At 42.6% G+C, this 23,753-nt stretch overlaps 1 protein-coding gene across 2 annotated transcripts; it reads left to right on the forward strand.

Moving 5' to 3' along the window:
* Nucleotides 1–370: 370 nt before the first annotated feature.
* On the forward strand, nucleotides 371–23,558 carry LOC119266095. 2 transcript variants are annotated; one of them, XM_037547692.1, is made up of 5 exons: nucleotides 371–489; nucleotides 2,217–2,507; nucleotides 6,456–6,746; nucleotides 12,599–12,889; nucleotides 23,444–23,558. In XM_037547692.1, exons 1-5 carry the CDS (start codon nucleotides 441–443, stop codon nucleotides 23,536–23,538), a joined length of 1,017 nt encoding a protein of 338 aa, XP_037403589.1. In that variant the 5' UTR covers nucleotides 371–440; the 3' UTR covers nucleotides 23,539–23,558. The 2 variants fall into 2 exon arrangements, with proteins under 2 accessions (XP_037403589.1, XP_037403590.1); XM_037547693.1 differs by lacking the exons at nucleotides 12,599–12,889; nucleotides 23,444–23,558 and adding an exon at nucleotides 10,225–10,447.
* Nucleotides 23,559–23,753: the final 195 nt, after the last annotated feature.

Below are 23,753 nucleotides of genomic sequence, written 5' to 3' on the forward strand. Positions count from 1 at the left end.
TAGGTTATTAAAGTATGTAATAAAACTTTTTGCCAGCCACAACCAAACTGCAATAGTGATGCAATGCAGAGCGGAGCAGACTGACAAAGAAGATAAGGAACAAACATCAAAGTAACCAAAGAGGAAACCAGCTGAACTATGCTGAGCACAGCATTAAAGCGTAGTACGAAAGACTTCATAACCATTTCATTACAAGTCTTACAAGTCTGTGAGGCCTCCTCTATAGCCTTCATTCAGGTCTTAATGTTAAAAATAAACGTATAATATTTTATTAGTGTGTATTTATACCTTCTGCATTAATACCTACACATTAGACAACCTCGCTGAGGCAAAACATCCTGTTTCACTAAACAGCAGCAGAAGAGAGGCAGGAAATAGGTCTGTTTGAACTTCCTGCTTCTTCGTAAGTGGAGAAGTTTCTCTCACTCTCTGCAACAGCGATGATGCTGCAGCTGATCTTCATTCTCTCCACTCTGATCTCAATCACAGGTAAACAATTCTCTGAACTTCATCAGTAAAGAGGTTAAAATGTATCATAATGTATGAGTTGCTCTGCCAAATAAAGAGTGTGTGGTTGTAGCACGTGGGCATGTTCTGGTGACCTGAATAGAAATTGTACTAAAACAACATCCTTTTAAAGTGTACAACACGCTTTTTAGAGATGTAGATATCAGTTAATTAATAACTGTTAATGTCACTGATGAGCTGAATAAGTAAATTAAAAGCAGGTTTAATCCTTCATATTGTTAACACACATAATCTGTCATTCTTACCAGTGGCCATCAAACTCCATAACTCCTCCCTCAGTGTGTGACTCAAAAAACTGTTCATATGTGCAATAACAACAATTGTGTGTGTAGAGTACTTAAATCTGGTGCACATACATACGGTAAATTCTATATATTGTTTTAAATTATACATACTGTAAATTCTATATATTGTTTTAAATTATTAGTAAAGTGTTTATTTTTACATAAATGGCTGCAACTGTAACAACTGCAATTTCCCCCTGGGATCAATAAAGGAATCTGAATCTGAATCTACATAAAAAAAGCTGATCTGACTAAGCTGTATATTTTCAGTCTGTATCTTTGGGGCTAGAAAAAAAGCTTATGATTAGCATCGATTGAACAAACCTTCAGTTGAACTCCAAGACACATTTTGTAAAGTTTTGTCATGGGAAACTGAAGGGAGAGAGGAATTTCTAGGGTGTATGATGAAGAGGTGGAAGAGTTTTGGGCATAGTCTGTCTTTCTTAAAAAATGAGTAAAACTACACTTTTAAAAATGAATCCAAGGGTTCTTTAGTAAAGGAAATGGTTATATAGAACCATGAACACTTTGCATCATACATTTTTTTCCCCCATGGTGAAATGGTTCTGGAGAATGTGTTGTATATGACGTTATATAGAGCGTTTTAAAAAGTTTTCTATATACCACCAATAAAGGTTCTGCTATCGTAACAAGTTTGGTATTGTAACAACAGCAGAAACCTTTTTGGTGAGATATAGATTCCTTTTCAAATTCTTTATAGAATTATATACAGCACACTCTCCATCAATCTGGAGAACAATTTCACCATGGAAAAAAAATGTAATGATGCAATGGGTTCTTTGAGTGTTCACGGTTCTGTATAAAACAGTTTTCTTTATTAAAGAACCACTGAATAACCATCTTTTTAAGAGTGTAGGCAACATACTATTTAATATATGCATTATGTGACAGCAAGGTTTCCACATTTAGTCCTCCTGCTCTGTTGTTCACTCCACCTGCTGAGTTTATATCTGCACAAACAGCTCCAGCTAAACGCACATTTACTGTTGAGTAGGACTTAAAACTAGCAGTACATGTAATGTTGCAATTAGCTTTACTAATTACATGATACTGCTGCTCCTAAACACTGGAAATACTTTTCATTGCAGTAAGAGGAGACATTCAGACACTTCTGTTTTTGTTCTTTGATATTGTCTTCTAGTTTACACACAATGTCTTTCAAATTATACAAAAAAATCTACATAAAACACATAAATAAATCTCGCTTTTCTCAGCACGTGCATCTGCCTCATCGCTCCACGTCACAGCCACACACTACTATGTCATGATAAAGCAATCATAACAAAATACTTTATAATTTATATGCCACACAGTACCAAAAAAAAAAAGAAAAATCAGAACATAAAATAATTCTTACATTTTTACATTTTTCTCTCTTTACAGAGCCCAGAAATGTGTCTGTTGGTGATTCTGTTCATCTGGACATACAGGATCTTGTACTACCATCTGATGACTTATTCTGGGTTTTTAATGGAAGTAATAATATTCTAAGATATTATAGTCATACTAAACAAACTAAACCGTATCCTGCTTATGAAGGCAGAGTGGAGTTCAATGAGACAACCTGCAGTCTGACACTGAAGAACTTACAGAGGACTGATAGTGGACTGTATGAAGCAAAAGCGTCTGATCATGAGGACAGAGTTGTTGCTAAGCACAGAGTCTATGTATTCGGTAAGTCAGTTGAAGAGGAAACACAGCAGTGCTGCTGTTATTATTTTTGATTGAACCATGTGTACTTTTAAACTACTCTAAAGGCTAAAAAGTGCACTGTTCTGTAAGCTACTTGGCCCCTTTAAGTTTAATATAACCAAGGCCATGCTCAATATCCCAAACCTTAAAGTCAAATTTGTGAAAAAAAGTGAATAGTATTTTGTCTCATGGTATTTCCACCTGCTATCACACAGCACTAAAAGGCATACCCCAATAGATTAAACCTCTAGTACTTAAAACAGGATATATCCCATATTACTAAACAAGGAGATGGTGAACATTTTTAATGATTTATTGTATTGAAAGGATGTTATTGGCTCTATTTGCACATTGGATGTGTGTTTCTCCTTGATTTACCATCTCTGTGTTGCCTTTCCTCCTCAGCTATCTTCCCTTGAGTATATGCTTATGAAAGAACATTGAAATATTCATGTAGATAACATCAAAATCACATTTAAATACAGTGGCCGTGTCAAATGCTGGAAGAAATTTCAATGAATAGACCCATTAGCTGGTAATGCTTTCTCATGTACAACACCTCTTTTAATACTGCATCCATGCTGGTCCACTGTGTAGGCTACTAACACCACCACTGGACAAGCTGTTGAACTTTTTTATGTCCCCTGAAAAGAGCTAAACACAAATGTGTTTATCTTATGATGAACGCTTGAGGGATAAATTTAAAGTGGTAAATTACAATTTCACAACTGAAATATACATTTAATTTACAATTATGGATTTTTTTCACTTTCCACTTAATCACCTCTCTGAAGAGATTGTACATTAAAGAGAGTTTACTTAAAGCAGATTTTATGCCTCAGCATGAGGAAGAGACCGGCCCACAATTTAGAGGGGGCGGCCCATTGGCCCATCTTCAATATAGACAGTGGACTGAACCAAATCAGGATATAGGACAAAAGCGGCCCCACCCTCTCTCTGCATGGTCCGCTGTAACTCCCGCTACTTTCAGTGTTGAGCGCGTTTGTTAGGAGAGGCAGCATGGAGAAACAGAAGCGGCAGAAAGAGAGCGGAGAAGGTACATGCAAAGAAATTGTGTAAAAATCACAGACGTGTTCGCTGCTGTAGCCACCACTTCCTCTGTAGACAGCAGCAGCAGCAGCAGACAAGGAGAAGAGCAGCCAAAGATGCAGGCTTTTGAAAGGGAAGCTGAGGGACAGACTGAGCAGGAAAGCGTAGTACGTAGGTAGGTAGTAACGTTAGGATAACACAGGGACTTTGAGGTGATGGAGGTAACTCTGTTACATGAGAATGATGAGCAATGGCGACTGATTAGTATCAGTATTTAGTGGTATTGCATACTTCCCAAAATCTGGCACGAAACAGCTCCCTTTAATTGATCCCTCTTTTTTTTCTCTTAGGAAGCCTTTGTCTCTCAGGTTTTGTTGACTGTTCATTTTCACAAAGTAAGCAATAAGTGTGAAAATGTAATTAGGTGTAGTTATTTTTCATTTCTGTTACTTACTTTTTTTAAGTTGCCATGATTAAAGAGATATTTGGTATTCAGTGTTTTGGATATTGACATGATAAGAATATTATTAGTGATTGTGATATAATAACGCTAAGACTGAATCCAGACTTTAACCAATCATTTTTTAATTAATTTTGTTTTTTTCCATGTCGCACTTCTCTGTAACCCCACATACATAAATTACAAGTCGGTTGTGCTCTGCTAATTATGAGGGACCGGTCTAAACCAAAAATGCCAGGGCTGATTTTTTGTCCCAGTCTAGCCCTGGTAAAGGGTAATTCCACTGATTTTGAAGAAAGATTCTCTACAATTCAATTATAATTATATAATATATATGTATATATACACTCACTGGCCACTTTACTAGGTACACCTGTTCAATTGCTTGTTAACACAAATAGCCAATCAGCCAATCACATGGCTGCAACTCAATGCATTTAGGCATGAAGAGGTGGTCAAGACAACTTGCTGAAGTGCAGACTAAGCATCAGAACGGGAAAGAAAGGGGATTTAAGTGACTTTGAACGTGGCGTGGTTGTTGGTGCCAGACGGGCTGGTCTGAGTATTTCAGAAACTGCTGATCTACTGGGATTTTCACACACAACCATCTCTAGGGTTTACAGTGAACGGTCCGAAAAAGAGGAAATATCCAGTGAGCGGTCAGTTGTGTGGACGAAAATGCCTTGTTGATGTGAGAGGTCAGAGGAGAATGGGCAGACTGGATCGAGATGATAGAAAGGCAGCAGGAACTCAAATAACCAAGGAAAGCAGAATAGCATCTCTGAACGCACAACACGTCGAACCTTGAAGAAGATGGGCTACAGCAGCAGAAGACCACACCAGGTGCCACTCCTGTCAGCTAAGAACAGGAAACAGACTACAATTCACACGGGCTCACTGAAATTGGACAGTAGAAGAATTGAAAAATGTTGCCTGGTCTGATGAGTCTCGATTTCAGCTGGGACATTCAGATGGTAGGGTTAGAATTTGATGTAAACAACATGACAACATGGATCCATCCTGTGTTGTATCAATGGTTCAGGCTGGTGGTGGTGGTGTAATGTTATGGGGGATGCTTTCTTGGCACACTTTGGGCCCCTTAGTACCAATTGAGCATCGTTTAAATGCCACAGCCTACCTGAGTATTGTTGCTGACCATGTCCATCCCTTTATGACCACAGTGTACCCATCTTCTGATGGCTACTTCCAGCAGGATAATACACCATGTCACAAAGCTCATCACCTCAAACTGGTTTCTTGAACATGACAATGAGTTCACTGTACTCCAATGGCCTCCACTGTCACCAGATCTCAATCCAATAGAGCACCTTTGGGATGTGGTGGAACGGGAGATTCGCATGACAGATGTGCAGCTGACAAATCTGCAGCAACTGCATGATGTTATCATGTTAATATGGACCAAAATCTCTGAGGAATGTTTCCAACACCTTGTTGAAAGTATGCCATGTAGAATTAAGGCAGTTCTGAAGGCAAAAGGAGTCCAACCTTTTCCTAGCAAGTAAAGTTAGGCAAGTGTGCCTAATAAAGTGGTCAGTGAGAATTATATATATGTATGTGGGCAGCACGGTGGCGTGGTGGGTGGCGCTGTCACCTCGCAGCAAGGAGGGCCTAGGTTCGATTCCCCTGCCGGGTGACCGAGGTCCTCTCTGTGTGGAGTTTGCATGTTCTCCCCGTGTCTGCGTGGGTTTCCTCCGGGTTCTCCGGTTTCCTCCCACGGTCCAAAGACATGCAGTCAGGCCAATTGGACATGTTAAATTGTCCCTAGGCGTGAGTGTGTGAGTGACTGTCTGTGTCTGTCTATCTGCCCTGGCGACCTGTCCAGGGTGTATCTTGCCTTTCGCCCGAAGACTGCTGGGATAGGCTCCAGCACCCCCCGCGACCCTGACGGAGAAGCGGCTTGGAAAATGGATGGATGGATGATTTAATTATGCAAAAAATGTTTGCAAATGCAACAACAGTGCAATTTTCCTATAAAGCCATTACTAATAACGAGGTTAGCATATCTACAGCATAAATGGCTTGTTTATTTAGCTGGTTTTTGATTTTAACTGTAACATTCCTAGTTAACATGGTTTAACTTTGACCCTCAACTCACCAGCTTAATTTTAAACACTGAAAATTCTAAAGGACAGTTGCTGTTAATAAAACTTAGATTCTGGGTAATGTTAGTTAGGTAGCGTACTGGCTAACTGATATAAGCTATGTGCCTAAAACAATTTATGAACTGATTATTATTAACTGTTTTTTTTATTTAATTCTAACTCATTACCACCTGAAGAGAGAAGTGTGGAATGCAGAAGTAGAATTTATATGCCACACAGTACCAAAAAAAAAAAAAAAAAAAGAAAAATCAGAACATAAAATAATTCTTACATTTTTACATTTTTCTCTCTTTACAGAGCCCAGAAATGTGTCTGTTGGTGATTCTGTTCATCTGGACATACAGGATCTTGTACTACCATCTGATGACTTATTCTGGGTTTTTAATGGAAGTAATAATATTCTAAGATATTATAGTCATACTAAACAAACTAAACCGTATCCTGCTTATGAAGGCAGAGTGGAGTTCAATGAGGAAACCTACAGTCTGACACTGAAGAACTTACAGAGGACTGATAGTGGACTGTATGAAGCAAAAGCGTCTGATCATGAGGACAGAGTTGTTGCTAAGCACAGAGTCTATGTATTCGGTAAGTCAGTTGAAGAGGAAACACAGCAGTGCTGCTGTTATTATTTTTGATTGAACCATGTGTACTTTTAAACTACTCTAAAGGCTAAAAAGTGCACTGTTCTGTAAGCTACTTGGCCCCTTTAAGTTTAATATAACCAAGGCCATGCTCAATATCCCAAACCTTAAAGTCAAATTTGTGAAAAAAAGTGAATAGTTTTTTGTCTCATGGTATTTCCACCTGCTATCACACAGCACTAAAAGGCATACCCCAATAGATTAAACCTCTAGTACTTAAAGCAGGATATATCCCATATTACTAAACAAGGAGTTAGGTGAACATTTTTAATGATTTATTGTATTGAAAGGATGTTATTGGCTCTATTTGCACATTGGATGTGTGTTTCTCCTTGATTTACCATCTCTGTGTTGCCTTTCCTCCTCAGCTTCCCTTGAGTATATGCTTATGAAAGAACATTGAAATATTCATGTAGATAACATCAAAATCACATTTAAATACAATGGCCGTGTCAAATGCTGGAAGAAATTTCAATGAATAGACCCATTAGCTGGTAATGCTTTCTCATGTACAACACCTCTTTTAATACTGCATCCATGCTTGTCCACTGTGTAGGCTACTAACACCACCACTGGACAAGCTGTTGGACTTTTTTATGTCCCCTGAAAAGAGCTAAACACAAATGTGTTTATCTTATGATGAACGCTTGAGGGATAAATTTAAAGTGGTAAATTACAATTTCACAACTGAAATATACATTTAATTTACAATTATGGATTTTTTTCACTTTCCACTTAATCACCTCTCTGAAGAGATTGTACATTAAAGAGAGTTTACTTAAAGCAGATTTTATGCCTCAGCATGAGGAAGAGACCGGCCCACAATTTAGAGGGGGCGGCCCATTGGAACATCTTCAATATAGACAGTGGACTGAACCAAATCAGGATATAGGACAAAAGCGGCCCCACCCTCTCTCTGCATGGTCCGCTGTAACTCCCGCTACATTCAGTGTTCTCTACAATTCAATTATAATTATATAATATATATGTATATATACACTCACTGGCCACTTTACTAGGTACACCTGTTCAATTGCTTGTTAACACAAATAGCCAATCAGCCAATCACATGGCTGCAACTCAATGCATTTAGGCATGAAGAGGTGGTCAAGACAACTTGCTGAAGTGCAGACTAAGCATCAGAACGGGAAAGAAAGGGGATTTAAGTGACTTTGAACGTGGCGTGGTTGTTGGTGCCAGACGGGCTGGTCTGAGTATTTCAGAAACTGCTGATCTACTGGGATTTTCACACACAACCATCTCTAGGGTTTACAGTGAACGGTCCGAAAAAGAGGAAATATCCAGTGAGCGGTCAGTTGTGTGGACGAAAATGCCTTGTTGATGTGAGAGGTCAGAGGAGAATGGGCAGACTGGATCGAGATGATAGAAAGGCAGCAGGAACTCAAATAACCAAGGAAAGCAGAATAGCATCTCTGAACGCACAACACGTCGAACCTTGAAGAAGATGGGCTACAGCAGCAGAAGACCACACCAGGTGCCACTCCTGTCAGCTAAGAACAGGAAACAGACTACAATTCACACGGGCTCACTGAAATTGGACAGTAGAAGAATTGAAAAATGTTGCCTGGTCTGATGAGTCTCGATTTCAGCTGGGACATTCAGATGGTAGGGTTAGAATTTGATGTAAACAACATGACAACATGGATCCATCCTGTGTTGTATCAATGGTTCAGGCTGGTGGTGGTGGTGTAATGTTATGGGGGATGCTTTCTTGGCACACTTTGGGCCCCTTAGTACCAATTGAGCATCGTTTAAATGCCACAGCCTACCTGAGTATTGTTGCTGACCATGTCCATCCCTTTATGACCACAGTGTACCCATCTTCTGATGGCTACTTCCAGCAGGATAATACACCATGTCACAAAGCTCATCACCTCAAACTGGTTTCTTGAACATGACAATGAGTTCACTGTACTCCAATGGCCTCCACTGTCACCAGATCTCAATCCAATAGAGCACCTTTGGGATGTGGTGGAACGGGAGATTCGCATGATAGATTTGCAGCCGACAAATCTGCAGCAACTGCATGATGTTATCATGTTAATATGGACCAAAATCTCTGAGGAATGTTTCCAACACCTTGTTGAAAGTATGCCATGTAGAATTAAGGCAGTTCTGAAGGCAAAAGGAGTCCAACCTTTTCCTAGCAAGTAAAGTTAGGCAAGTGTGCCTAATAAAGTGGTCAGTGAGAATTATATATATGTATGTGGGCAGCACGGTGGCGTGGTGGGTGGCGCTGTCACCTCGCAGCAAGGAGGGCCTAGGTTCGATTCCCCTGCCGGGTGACCGAGGTCCTCTCTGTGTGGAGTTTGCATGTTCTCCCCGTGTCTGCGTGGGTTTCCTCCGGGTTCTCCGGTTTCCTCCCACTGGCCAAAGACATGCAGTCAGGCCAATTGGACATGTTAAATTGTCCCTAGGTGTGAGTGTGTGAGTGATTGTCTGTGTCTGTCTATCTGCCCTGGCGACCTGTCCAGGGTGTATCTTGCCTTTCGCCCGAAGACTGCTGGGATAGGCTCCAGCACCCCCCGCGACCCTGACGGAGAAGCGGCTTGGAAAATGGATGGATGGATGATTTAATTATGCAAAAAATGTTTGCAAATGCAACAACAGTGCAATTTTCCTATAAAGCCATTACTAATAACGAGGTTAGCATATCTACAGCATAAATGGCTTGTTTATTTAGCTGGTTTTTGATTTAAACTGTAACATTCCTAGTTAACATGGTTTAACTTTGACCCTCAACTCACCAGCTTAATTTTAAACACTGAAAATTCTAAAGGACAGTTGCTGTTAATAAAACTTAGATTCTGGGTAATGTTAGTTAGGTAGCGTACTGGATAACTGATATAAGCTATGTGCCTAAAACAATTTATGAACTGATTATTATTAACTGTTTTTTTTATTTAATTCTAACTCATTACCACCTGAAGAGAGAAGTGTGGAATGCAGAAGTAGGAAAAAACAGCATTTCTGTTCAGAACAAAACCAAATAAGAATATATTGTGTTGCCAATACCGGCTACTCAATCACAAATCTGCTGCTCTGTGTTTTGGTAAGACTCAGCATCTTCCTCTTGATTTAAATGTTGCAGCAAGAAGTGAGAAATTTTCACTGACCGTCTTAAGTGACAGATTAGTTTCAGAGAAGGTAAAAAAAAATGACACAGAAATATAATTTTGCTAAACTCATGCAGCTCTTTACGGTGGAAGCCAAATTTTCCTGTTAATAAAAAGTGAGTTTGCTCATTCTCTAGTAAACATGGTGATGAACTGGCTCAAGATGTTTCACAACTTTTACAGTATTTGAAAGAGAGACATAGGCTGAAACAGGTTATTTAGAAAGCTGCTTGATATTTGCTTTTCATGTTAAATCAACAGTGGGTTTTGTTATGTGTGTTTCAGATGCAGCCATTCCCTCTGCTGGTGCACCTGTGTGTTTGCTGAAGACTGTGCTGCATTACATCAGTCTGGTCCACATTCTATCTATTTCACTGTAGCTGTGGTATTCAAAGCTCTTATATACATACGTATGTATAGTACCAACTATTGGAACCAAATATATATTTTTGTATATATTTTGGTATTTGTGAGTGAAAATAAAAGAAATGGTTTCTGTGACCCTCAACCCGGCCTCCACTGTCCTTTCTGTACCCAGGGCAGCACATGGAGTGCTACAATATGCTTTGCAAAAGTTTTAGGCAGTAGGAAGTTTTCCTCAGTGGGAAACAGAATACTTTAGATTTCAAATCATTGTTTTGCAAAATATGAAATTCTACAAGCTTTTATTTGTCTTTAAAGAAAGTAATATTAAGAACAGGCCACTTTGTAGGCATATAGCCCAGTGCAGGATTGTAGTGTGTAATAAAACTTTTGGCCAGCCACAACCAAACTGCAATAGTGATGCAATACAGAGCGGAGCAGACTGACAAAGAAGATAAGGAACAAACGTCAAAGTAACCAAAGAGGAAACCAGCTGAACTATGCTGAGCACAGCATTAAAGCGTAGTACGAAAGACTTCATAACCATTTCATTACAAGTCTTACAAGTCTGTGAGGCCTCCTCTATAGCCTTCATTCAGGTCTTAATGTTAAAAATAAACGTATAATATTTTATTAGTGTGTATTTATACCTTCTGCATTAATACCTACACATTAGACAACCTCGCTGAGGCAAAATATCCTGCTTCACTAAACACCAGTAGAAGAGAGGCAGGAAATGTTTGTTTGAACTTCTTGCTTCTTCGTAAGTGGAGAAGTTTCTCTCACTCTCTGCAACAGCGATGATGCTGCAGCTGATCTTCATTCTCTCCACTCTGATCTCAATCACAGGTAAACAATTCTCTGAACTTCATCAGTAAAGAGGTTAAAATGTATCATAATGTATGAGTTGCTCTGCCAAATAAAGAGTGTGTGGTTGTAGCACGTGGGCATGTTCTGGTGACCTGAATAGAAATTGTACTAAAACAACATCCTTTTAAAGTGTACAACACACTTTTTAGAGATGTAGATATCAGTTAATTAATAACTGTTAATGTCACTGGTGAGCTGAATAAGTAAATTAAAAGCAGGTTTAATCCTTCATATTGTTAACACACATAATCTACATAAAAAGAGCTGATCTGACTAAGCTGTATATTTTCAGTCTGTATCTTTGGGGCTAGAAAAAAAGCTTATGATTAGCATCGATTGAACAAACCTTCAGTTGAACTCCAAGACACATTTTGTAAAGTTTTGTCATGGGAAACTGAAGGGAGAGACGAATTTCTAGGGTGTATGATGAAGAGGTGGAAGAGTTTTGGGCATAGTCTGTCTTTCTTAAAAAATGAGTAAAACTACACTTTTAAAAATGAATCCAAGGGTTCTTTAGTAAAGGAAATGGTTATATAGAACCATGAACACTTTGCATCATACATTTTTTTCCCCCATGGTGAAATGGTTCTGGAGAATGTGTTGTATATGACGTTATATAGAGCGTTTTAAAAAGTTTTCTATATACCACCAATAAAGGTTCTGCTATCGTAACAAGTTTGGTATTGTAACAACAGCAGAAACCTTTTTGGTGAGATATAGATTCCTTTTCAAATTCTTTATAGAATTATATACAGCACACTCTCCATCAATCTGGAGAACAATTTCACCATGGAAAAAAAATGTAATGATGCAATGGGTTCTCTGAGTGTTCACGGTTCTGTATAAAACAGTTTTCTTTATTAAAGAACCACTGAATAACCATCTTTTTAAGAGTGTAGGCAACATACTATTTAATACATGCATTATGTGACAGCAATGTTTCCACATTTAGTCCTCCTGCTCTGTTGTTCACTCCACCTGCTGAGTTTATATCTGCACAAACAGCTCCAGCTAAACGCACATTTACTGTTGAGTAGGACTTAAAACTAGCAGTACATGTAATGTTGCAATTAGCTTTACTAATTACATGATACTGCTGCTCCTAAACACTGGAAATACTTTTCATTGCAGTAAGAGGAAACATTCAGACACTTCTGTTTTTGTTCTTTGATATTGTCTTCTAGTTTACACACAATGTCTTTCAAATTATACAAAAAAATCTACATAAAACACATAAATAAATCTCGCTTTTCTCAGCACGTGCATCTGCCTCATCGCTCCATGTCACAGCCACACACTACTATGTCATGATAAAGCAATCATAACAAAATACTTTATAATTTATATGCCACACAGTACCAAAAAAAAAAAGAAAAATCAGAACATAAAATAATTCTTACATTTTTACATTTTTCTCTCTTTACAGAGCCCAGAAATGTGTCTGTTGGTGATTCTGTTCATCTGGACATACAGGATCTTGTACTACCATCTGATGACTTATTCTGGGTTTTTAATGGAAGTAATAATATTCTAAGATATTATAGTCATACTAAACAAACTAAACCGTATCCTGCTTATGAAGGCAGAGCGGAGTTCAATGAGGAAACCTACAGTCTGACACTGAAGAACTTACAGAGGACTGATAGTGGACTGTATGAAGCAAAAGCATCTGATCATGAGGACAGAGTTGTTGCTAAGCACAGAGTCTATGTATTCTGTAAGTCAGTTGAAGAGGAAACACAGCAGTGCTGCTGTTATTATTTTTGATTGAACCATGTGTACTTTTAAACTACTCTAAAGGCTAAAAAGTGCACTGTTCTGTAAGCTACTTGGCCCCTTTAAGTTTAATATAACCAAGGCCATGCTCAATATCCCAAACCTTAAAGTCAAATTTGTGAAAAAAAGTGAATAGTTTTTTGTCTCATGGTATTTCCACCTGCTATCACACAGCACTAAAAGGCATACCCCAATAGATTAAACCTCTAGTACTTAAAGCAGGATATATCCCATATTACTAAACAAGGAGTTAGGTGAACATTTTTAATGATTTATTGTATTGAAAGGATGTTATTGGCTCTATTTGCACATTGGATGTGTGTTTCTCCTTGATTTACCATCTCTGTGTTGCCTTTCCTCCTCAGCTTCCCTTGAGTATATGCTTATGAAAGAACATTGAAATATTCATGTAGATAACATCAAAATCACATTTAAATACAGTGGCCGTGTCAAATGCTGGAAGAAATTTCAATGAATAGACCCATTAGCTGGTAATGCTTTCTCATGTACAACACCTCTTTTAATACTGCATCCATGCTGGTCCACTGTGTAGGCTACTAACACCACCACTGGACAAGCTGTTGAACTTTTTTATGTCCCCTGAAAAGAGCTAAACACAAATGTGTTTATCTTATGATGAACGCTTGAGGGATAAATTTAAAGTGGTAAATTACAATTTCACAACTGAAATATACATTTAATTTACAATTATGGATTTTTTTCACTTTCCACTTAATCACCTCTCTGAAGAGATTGTACATTAAAGAGAGTTTACTTAAAGCAGATTTTATGCCTCAGCATGAGGAAGAGACCAGCCCACAATTTAGAGGGGGCGGCCCATTGGCCCATCTTCAATATAGACAGTGGACTGAACCAAATCAGGATATAGGACAAAAGCGGCCCCACCCTCTCTCTGCATGGTCCGCTGTAACTCCCGCTACATTCAGTGTTGAGCGCGTTTGTTAGGAGAGGCAGCATGGAGAAACAGAAGCGGCAGAAAGAGAGCGGAGAAGGTACATGCAAAGAAATTGTGTAAAAATCACAGACGTGTTCGCTGCTGTAGCCACCACTTCCTCTGTAGACAGCAGCAGCAGCAGCAGACAAGGAGAAGAGCAGCCAAAGATGCAGGCTTTTGAAAGGGAAGCTGAGGGACAGACTGAGCAGGAAAGCGTAGTACGTAGGTAGGTAGTAACGTTAGGATAACACAGGGACTTTGAGGTGATGGAGGTAACTCTGTTACATGAGAATGATGAGCAATGGCGACTGATTAGTATCAGTATTTAGTGGTATTGCATACTTCCCAAAATCTGGCACGAAACAGCTCCCTTTAATTGATCCCTCTTTTTTTTCTCTTAGGAAGCCTTTGTCTCTCAGGTTTTGTTGACTGTTCATTTTCACAAAGTAAGCAATAAGTGTGAAAATGTAATTAGGTGTAGTTATTTTTCATTTCTGTTACTTACTTTTTTTAAAGTTGCCATTATTAAAGAGATATTTGGTATTCAGTGTTTTGGATATTGACATGGTAAGAATATTATTAGTGATTGTGATATAATAACGCTAAGACTGAATCCAGACTTTAACCAATCATTTTTTAATTAATTTTGTTTTTTTCCATGTCGCACTTCTCTGTAACCCCACATACATAAATTACAAGTCGGTTGTGCTCTGCTAATTATGAGGGACCGGTCTAAACCAAAAATGCCAGGGATGATTTTTTGTCCCAGTCCAGCCCTGGTAAAGGGTAATTCCACTGATTTTGAAGAAAGATTCTCTACAATTCAATTATAATTATATAATATATATGTATATATACACTCACTGGCCACTTTACTAGGTACACCTGTTCAATTGCTTGTTAAAACAAATAGCCAATCAGCCAATCACATGGCTGCAACTCAATGCATTTAGGCATGTAGAGGTGGTCAAGACAACTTGCTGAAGTGCAGACTAAGCATCAGAACGGGAAAGAAAGGGGATTTAAGTGACTTTGAACATGGCGTGGTTGTTGGTGCCAGACGGGCTGGTCTGAGTATTTCAGAAACTGCTGATCTACTGATTTTCACACACAACCATCTCTAGGGTTTACAGTGAACGGTCCAAAAAAGAGGAAATATCCAGTGAGTGGTCAGTTGTGTGGACGAAAATGCCTTGTTGATGTGAGAGGTCAGAGGAGAATGGGCAGACTGGATCGAGATGATAGAAAGGCAGCAGGAACTCAAATAACCAAGGAAAGCAGAATACCATCTCTGAACGCACAACACGTCGAACCTTGAAGAAGATGGGCTACAATTCACACGGGCTACAATTCACACGGGCTCACTGAAATTGGACAGTAGAAGAATTGAAAAATGTTGCCTGGTCTGATGAGTCTCGATTTCAGCTGGGACATTCAGATGGTAGGGTTAGAATTTGATGTAAACAACATGACAACATGGATCCATCCTGCGTTGTATCAATGGTTCAGGCTGGTGGTGGTGGTGTAATGGTGTGGGGGATGCTTTCTTGGCACACTTTGGGCCCCTTAGTACCAATTGAGCATCGGTTAAATGCCACAGCCTACCTGAGTATTGTTGCTGACCATGTCCATCCCTTTATGACCACAGTGTACCCATCTTCGGATGGCTACTTCCAGGAGGATAATACACCATGTCACAAAGCTCATATCACCTCAAACTGGTTTCTTGAACATGACAATGAGTTCACTGTACTCCAATGGCCTCCACTGTCACCAGATCTCAATCCAATAGAGCACCTTTGGGATGTGGTGGAATGGGAGATTCGCATGATAGATGTGCACCCGACAAATCTGCAGCAACTGCATGATGCTATCCAAAATCCAAAATCTCTGAGGAATGTTTCCAACACCTTGTTGAAATAGAATAGAATAGAATAGAATTCAACTTTATTGTCATTGCGTATGTCACAGGTACAAAGCAACGAAATGCAGTTTGCATCCATCCAGAAGTGCTTAGCAGCAATATAAATATTTATCTTACAATGTACAGTAATTATAGTAAATACAGGTTAAAAAAATATGAGGGGGTATGAACATGAAGGAGGTTATACAGGTTATAAACAAGAATGTACAGGTTATAAATATGAGGGGTATAAGTACTATGAACAGGTTATAAATATGAGGGGGTATAAAGTACTATGAACAGGTTATAAATATGAAGGGGGATAAGTATGTACTTATGAACAGGTAGAGTATTTACACAGTATATACAATAATGGGCAGTATATACAGCAGATGTAAGTGCCGGTAAGTGGTGTTGAGTGGTGTGTAAGTCTGTGTGTACAGTCCATTGTTATTTAGATGTCAGGAGGCAGAGTTCAGGAGTGTGACAGCTGTTGGGAAGAAGCTGTTCCGGTACCTGGTGGTCTTAGTCCGGAGGCTCCTGTAGAGCCTCCCAGAGGGCAGGGGGGTGAAGAGTCTGTGTGCTGGGTGACTGGGATCTTTGATGATTTTCCCAGCCCTCTTCAGACACCGCTTCCTGTAGATGTCCTCTATGGCAGGAAGTGGTGCACCGATGATGCGCTGGGCAGTTTTCACCACCCTTTGCAGCGCCTTCCGGTCTGAGGCAGAGCAGCACCCGTACCATACTGTGATGCAGTTGGTCAGGATGCTCTCAATGGTGCAGCGATAGAAGTTCACCAGGATGTCTGAGGACAGGTGATTCATCCTCAGCCTCCTCAGAAAGAAGAGGCGCTGGTGAGCCTTCTTTACCAGCTTGGAGCAGCTGGTCGTCCAGGTGAGATCCTTGGAGATGTGGACACCAAGAAACTTGAAGCTGTTCACACGCTCCACTGCCGTCCCCTTGATGTGGATGGGTGGATGTGGGTCAGCATTCCTTCTGAAGTCCACAATGAGCTTCTTAGTTTTCTCAGCGTTGAGCAGAAGGTTGTTAGTGTCGCACCACTCAGCCAGACGATCCACCTCCTCCCTATAGGCTGTCTCATCGTTGTTTTTGATGAGGCCAAGCACCGTGATGTCATCCGCAAACTTAATGATGGTATTGGAACCATCGACAGGCTTGCAGTCATGGGTGAAGAGGGAGTAGAGGAAGGGACTCATCACACAGCCTTGTGGTACACCGGTGGTTATGGTGATGGTGGATGAGCAGTGGATGAGCAGTGGTGAAAGTATGCCATGTAGAATTAAGGCAGTTCTGAAGGCAAAAGGGGTCCAACCTTTTACTAGCAAGTAAAGTGTGCCTAATAAAGTGGTCAGTGAGTGTATGTATATATATATATATATATATATATATATATATATATACACACACACACACACACACACACACATATATATATATATATATATATATATACACACACATATATATATATACATACACACACACACACATATATATATATATATATATATACATACATATATATATATATACACATCCATCCATCCATCCATCCATCCATTATCTTCCGCTTGTCCGGGGTTCGGGTCGCGGGGGCAGCATCCTAAGCAATGAAGCCCAGACCTCCCTTTCCCCAGCCACTTCCACCAGCTCTCCAAGGGGGTTTCCGAGGCGCTCCCAGGCCAGCTGGGCGATATAGTCGCGCCAGCGTGTCCTGGGTCTTCCCCGGGGTCTCCTCCCAGGTGGACTCGCCTGTGACACCTCCCGAGGGAGGCGTCCAGGAGGCATCCTAACCAGATGCCCGAACCACCTCAGCTGGCTCCTCTCGACGTGAAGAAGCAGCGGCTCTACGCCGAGTCCCTCCCGGATGACTGAACTTCTCACCCTATCTCTAAGGGAGAGTCCAGACACCCTGCGGAGGAAACTCATTTCAGCCGCTTGTATTCGCGATCTTATTCTTTCGGTCATTTCCCAAAGCTCATGACCATAGGTGAGGGTGGGAACGTAGATCGACCGGTAAATCGAGAGCCTTGCCTTATGGCTCAGCTCTTTCTTTACCACAACAGACCGGTAAAGAGCCCGCATCACTGCTGACCCAGCACCAATCCGCCTGTCAATCTCCCGCTCCCTTGTACCATCACTCGTGAACAAGACCCCGAGATACTTGAACTCCTCCACTTGAGGCAAGAGCCTATCCCCGACCCAGAGAGGGCTCTCCACCCTTTTCCGCCTGAGAACCATGGTCTTGGATTTAGAGGTACTGATTCTCATCCCAGCCGCTTCACACTTGGCTGCAAACCGATCCAGCGAAAGCTGAAGTTCGCGGCCTGATGTCCCCAATAGGACCACATCATCTGCAAACAGCAGCGATGTGACCCTGAGGTCACCAAACCGGACACCCTCCATCCCCTGACTGCGCCTAGAAATTCTATCCATAAAAATTATGAATAGAATCGGTGACAAAGGGCAGCCCTGACGGAGTCCAACTCTCACTGGGAACGAGTCTGACTTACTGCCGGCTATGCGAACCAAACTCCAGCTTTGTTTGTACAGGGCCTGAATGGCTCGTAGCAAAGAGCCATGTACCCCGTACTCCCGAAGCACCTCCCACAGAATACCCCGGGGAACACAGTCGAATGCCTTCTCCAGATCCACAAAGCACATGTGGACTGGTTGGGCAAACTCCCATGAACCCTCCAGAATCCTGGAGAGGGTGAAGAGTTGGTCCTTTTTTAAAAAGAGGCACCACCACCCCAGTCTGCCAATCCAGTGGCACCGCCCCCGATGTCCACGCAATGTTGAAAAGGCGTGTCAGCCAAGACAGCCCCACAACATCCAGAGCCTTGAGGAACTCAGGGCGGATCTCATCCACCCCTGGAGCCTTGCCACCAAGGAGCTTCTTAACTACCTTAGCGACTTCGGCCTCAGTAATGGACAAGCCTATTCCCATGTCCCCAGACTCAGCCTCCTCACTGGAGAACGTGTCGGTGGGATTGAGAAGGTCCTCAAAGTATTCCTTCCACCGCCCAATGACGTCTTCAGTCGAAGTCAGCAGCACACCATCTCCACTATATACAGTGCTAGTGGCACACTGCTTTCCCCTTCTGAGTCGCCTGACGGTTTGCCAGAATCTTTTCGGAGCCGACTTAAAGTCAGTTTCCAAGGCCTCACCAAACTCCTCCCATACACGGGTTTTTGCCTTGGCGACAAATGAAGCCGCAGATCGCTTGGCCTGTCGATACCTGCCAGCTGCCTCTGGTGTCCCACAGGCCAACCATGCCCGGTAGGACTCCTTCTTCAGCTTGACGGCATCTCTCACCTGGGGTGTCCACCACCGGGTTCGAGGATTACCGCCCCGACAGGCACCAACTACCTTACGGCCACAGCTACAGTCAGCCACTTCAGCAATGGAGGAACGGAACATGGCCCATTCTGAGTCAATGTCCCCCACCTCACCCGATATCTGGTCAAAGTTCTGACGGAGGTGTGAGTTGAAGATCAATCTGACAGGTTCTTCTGCTAGACGTTCCCAGCAAACCCTCACTATGCGTTTGGGCTTGCCTGGTCTGACTGGCATCTTCCCCCACCACCTGATCCAACTCACCACCAGGTGGTGATCAGTTGACAGCTCAGCTCCTCTCTTTACCCGAGTGTCCAAAACACATGGCCGCAAGTCCGATGACACGACTACAAAGTCAATCATTGAATTGCGGCCTAGGGTGTCCTGGTGCCATGTGCACTTATGGACATCCTTGTGTTCAAACATGGTGTTTGTGATGCACAAACTGTGGTTTGCGCAGAAGTCCAAAAACTGAACACCACTCGGGTTCAGATCAGAGAGGCCATTCCTCCCAATCACACCCCTCCAGGTCTCACTGTCATTGCCCACGTGAGCGTTGAAGTCCCCCAGTAGGACAATCGAGTCTCCAGGAGGAGCACTTTCAAGCACCCTTCCCAAGGACTCTAAGAAGGCTGGGTACTCTGAACTGCTGTTCGGTGCATAAGCACAGACAACAGTCAGGACCCGTTCCCCAACCCGAAGGCGTAGGGAAGCTGCCCTCTCGTCCACCGGAGAAAACCCCAACATACAGGCACCGAGTCGAGGGGCTATGAGAAAGCCCACACCTGCCCGCCGCCTCTCACCATGGGCAACTCCAGAAAAGAATAAAGTCCAGCCCCTCTCAAGGAGATTGGACCCAGAGCCCAAGATGTGTGTTGAACGAGTCTGACTTACTGCCGGCTATGCGAACCAAACTCCAGCTTTGTTTGTACAGGGCCTGAATGGCTCGTAGCAAAGAGCCATGTACCCCGTACTCCCGAAGCACCTCCCACAGAATACCCCGGGGAACACAGTCGAATGCCTTCTCCAGATCCACAAAGCACATGTGGACTGGTTGGGCAAACTCCCATGAACCCTCCAGAATCCTGGAGAGGGTGAAGAGTTGGTCCAGTGTTCCACGACCAGGGCGGAACCCGCACTGTTCCTCCTGGATCCGAGGTTCGACTATAAGCCGGACTCTCTTCTCCAGTACCCCTGCATAGACCTTGCCAGGGAGGCTGAGGAGTGTGATTCCCCTGTAGTTGGAACACACCCTCCGGTCCCCTTTTTTAAAAAGAGGCACCACCACCCCAGTCTGCCAATCCAGTGGCACCGCCCCCGATGTCCACGCAATGTTGAAAAGGCGTGTCAGCCAAGACAGCCCCACAACATCCAGAGCCTTGAGGAACTCAGGGCGGATCTCATCCACCCCTGGAGCCTTGCCACCAAGGAGCTTCTTAACTACCTTAGCGACTTCGGCCTCAGTAATGGACAAGCCTATTCCCATGTCCCCAGACTCAGCCTCCTCACTGGAGAATGTGTCGGTGGGATTGAGAAGGTCCTCAAAGTATTCCTTCCACCGCCCAATGACGTCTTCAGTCGAAGTCAGCAGCACACCATCTCCACTATATACAGTGCTAGTGGCACACTGCTTTCCCCTTCTGAGTCGCCTGACGGTTTGCCAGAATCTTTTCGGAGCCGACTTAAAGTCAGTTTCCAAGGCCTCACCAAACTCCTCCCATACACGGGTTTTTGCCTTGGCGACAAATGAAGCCGCAGATCGCTTGGCCTGTCGATACCTGCCAGCTGCCTCTGGTGTCCCACAGGCCAACCATGCCCGGTAGGACTCCTTCTTCAGCTTGACGGCATCTCTCACCTGGGGTGTCCACCACCGGGTTCGAGGATTACCGCCCCGACAGGCACCAACTACCTTACGGCCACAGCTACAGTCAGCCACTTCAGCAATGGAGGAACGGAACATGGCCCATTCTGAGTCAATGTCCCCCACCTCACCCGATATCTGGTCAAAGTTCTGACGGAGGTGTGAGTTGAAGATCAATCTGACAGGTTCTTCTGCTAGACGTTCCCAGCAAACCCTCACTATGCGTTTGGGCTTGCCTGGTCTGACCGGCATCTTCCCCCACCACCTGATCCAACTCACCACCAGGTGGTGATCAGTTGACAGCTCAGCTCCTCTCTTTACCCGAGTGTCCAAAACACATGGCCGCAAGTCCGATGACACGACTACAAAGTCAATCATTGAATTGCGGCCTAGGGTGTCCTGGTGCCATGTGCACTTATGGACATCCTTGTGTTCAAACATGGTGTTTGTGATGCACAAACTGTGGTTTGCGCAGAAGTCCAAAAACTGAACACCACTCGGGTTCAGATCAGAGAGGCCATTCCTCCCAATCACACCCCTCCAGGTCTCACTGTCATTGCCCACGTGAGCGTTGAAGTCCCCCAGTAGGACAATCGAGTCTCCAGGAGGAGCACTTTCAAGCACCCTTCCCAAGGACTCTAAGAAGGCTGGGTACTCTGAACTGCTGTTCGGTGCATAAGCACAGACAACAGTCAGGACCCGTTCCCCAACCCGAAGGCGTAGGGAAGCTGCCCTCTCGTCCACCGGAGAAAACCCCAACATACAGGCACCGAGTCGAGGGGCTATGAGAAAGCCCACACCTGCCCGCCGCCTCTCACCATGGGCAACTCCAGAAAAGAATAAAGTCCAGCCCCTCTCAAGGAGATTGGACCCAGAGCCCAAGATGTGTGTTGAGGTGAGCCCGACTATATCTAGCCGGTATCTCTCAACCTCGCGCACCAACTCAGGCTCCTTCCCCGCCAGTGAGGTAACGTTCCAAGTTCCAAAAGCCAGTTTCAGCAACTGAGGATCAGAACGCCAAGGCCCACGCCTTCGGACACTGCCCGATCCACAACGCACCGAACCCCTACTACTGCCCCTCCCATTGGTGGTGGGTCGATGGGAGGGGGGACTCATGTAACTCCTTCGGGCTGGGCCCGGCCGGGCACCATGAGTAAATGCCCGGCCACCAGACGCTCGCTGGCGAGCCCCTCCCCCAGGCCTGGCTCCAGGGTGGGGCCCCGGTAACCCTGTTCCGGGCAGGGTACACAAGTCCTGCTTTTGTGTCTTCATAGGGGTTATTATGGATCACACTTTGTCTGACCTGTCACCTAGGACCAGTTTGCCATGGGAGACCCTACCAGGAGCTTTTGCTCCAGACAACATAGCTCCTAAGATCATTCAAGCATGCAAACCCCTCCACCACGATAAGGTGGTGATCCAAGGAGAGGATATACATACATACATATACACATATACACACATATACACACACACATATATATATATATATATATATATACATATATATATATATATATATATATATATATATATATATATATATATATATATATATATATATATATATATATATATATATATATATATATGTGTATGGGCGGCACGGTGGCTTGCGCTGTCGCCTCGCAGCAAGGAGGGCCTAGGTTCGATTCCCCTGCTGGGTGACCGGGGTCCTCTCTGTGTGGTGTTTGCATGTTCTCCCCGTGTTTGCGTCGGTTTAATTTTAAACAATGAAAATTCTAAAGGACAGTTGCTGTTAATAAAACTTAGATTCTGGGTAATGTTAGTTAGGTAACGTACTGGCTAACTGATATAAGCTATGTGCCTAAAACAATTTATGAACTGATTATTATTAACTGTTTTTTTTATTTAATTCTAACTCATTACCACCTGAAGAGAGAAGTGTGGAATGCAGAAGTAGGAAAAAACGGCATTTCTGTTCAGAACAAAAAAAATAAGAATATATTGTGTTGCCAATACCGGCTACTCAATCACAAATCTGCTGCTCTGTGTTTTGGTGAGACTCAGCATCTTCCTCTTGATTTAAATGTTACAGCAAGAAGTGAGAAATTTTCACTGACTGTCTTAAGTGACAGATTCAGAGAAGGTTAAAAAAATGACACAGAAATATAATTTTGCTAAACTCATGCAGCTCTTTACGGTGGAAGCCAAATTTTCCTGTTAATAAAAAGTGAGTTTGCTCATTCTCTAGTAAACATGGTGATGAACTGGCTCAAGATGTTTCACAACTTTTACAGTATTTGAAAGAGAGACTTTTGTTTTGAAAATGAATGAAATATGACATGAAAGTAAATACGACAGAGACATAGGCTGAAACAGGTTATTTAGAAAGCTGCTTGATATTTGCTTTTCATGTTAAATCAACAGTGGGTTTTGTTGTGTGTGTTTCAGATGCAGCCATTCCCTCTGCTGGTGCACCTGTGTGTTTGCTGAAGACTGTGCTGCATTACATCAGTCTGGTCCACATTCTATCTATTTCACTGTAGCTGTGGTATTCAAAGCTCTTATATACATGTATATGTATACATATATATGTATAGTTCCAACTATTGGAACCAAATATATATTTTTGTATATATTTTCATATTTGTGAGTGAAAATAAAAGAAATGGTTTCTGTGACCCTCAACCCGGCCTCCAGTGTCCTTTCTGTACCCAGGGCAGCACATGGAGTGCTACAATATGCTTTGCAAAAGTTTTAG

This window comes from Pygocentrus nattereri, chromosome 19 (assembly GCF_015220715.1).
Source record: "Pygocentrus nattereri isolate fPygNat1 chromosome 19, fPygNat1.pri, whole genome shotgun sequence".
Lineage (NCBI taxonomy): Eukaryota > Metazoa > Chordata > Actinopteri > Characiformes > Serrasalmidae > Pygocentrus > Pygocentrus nattereri.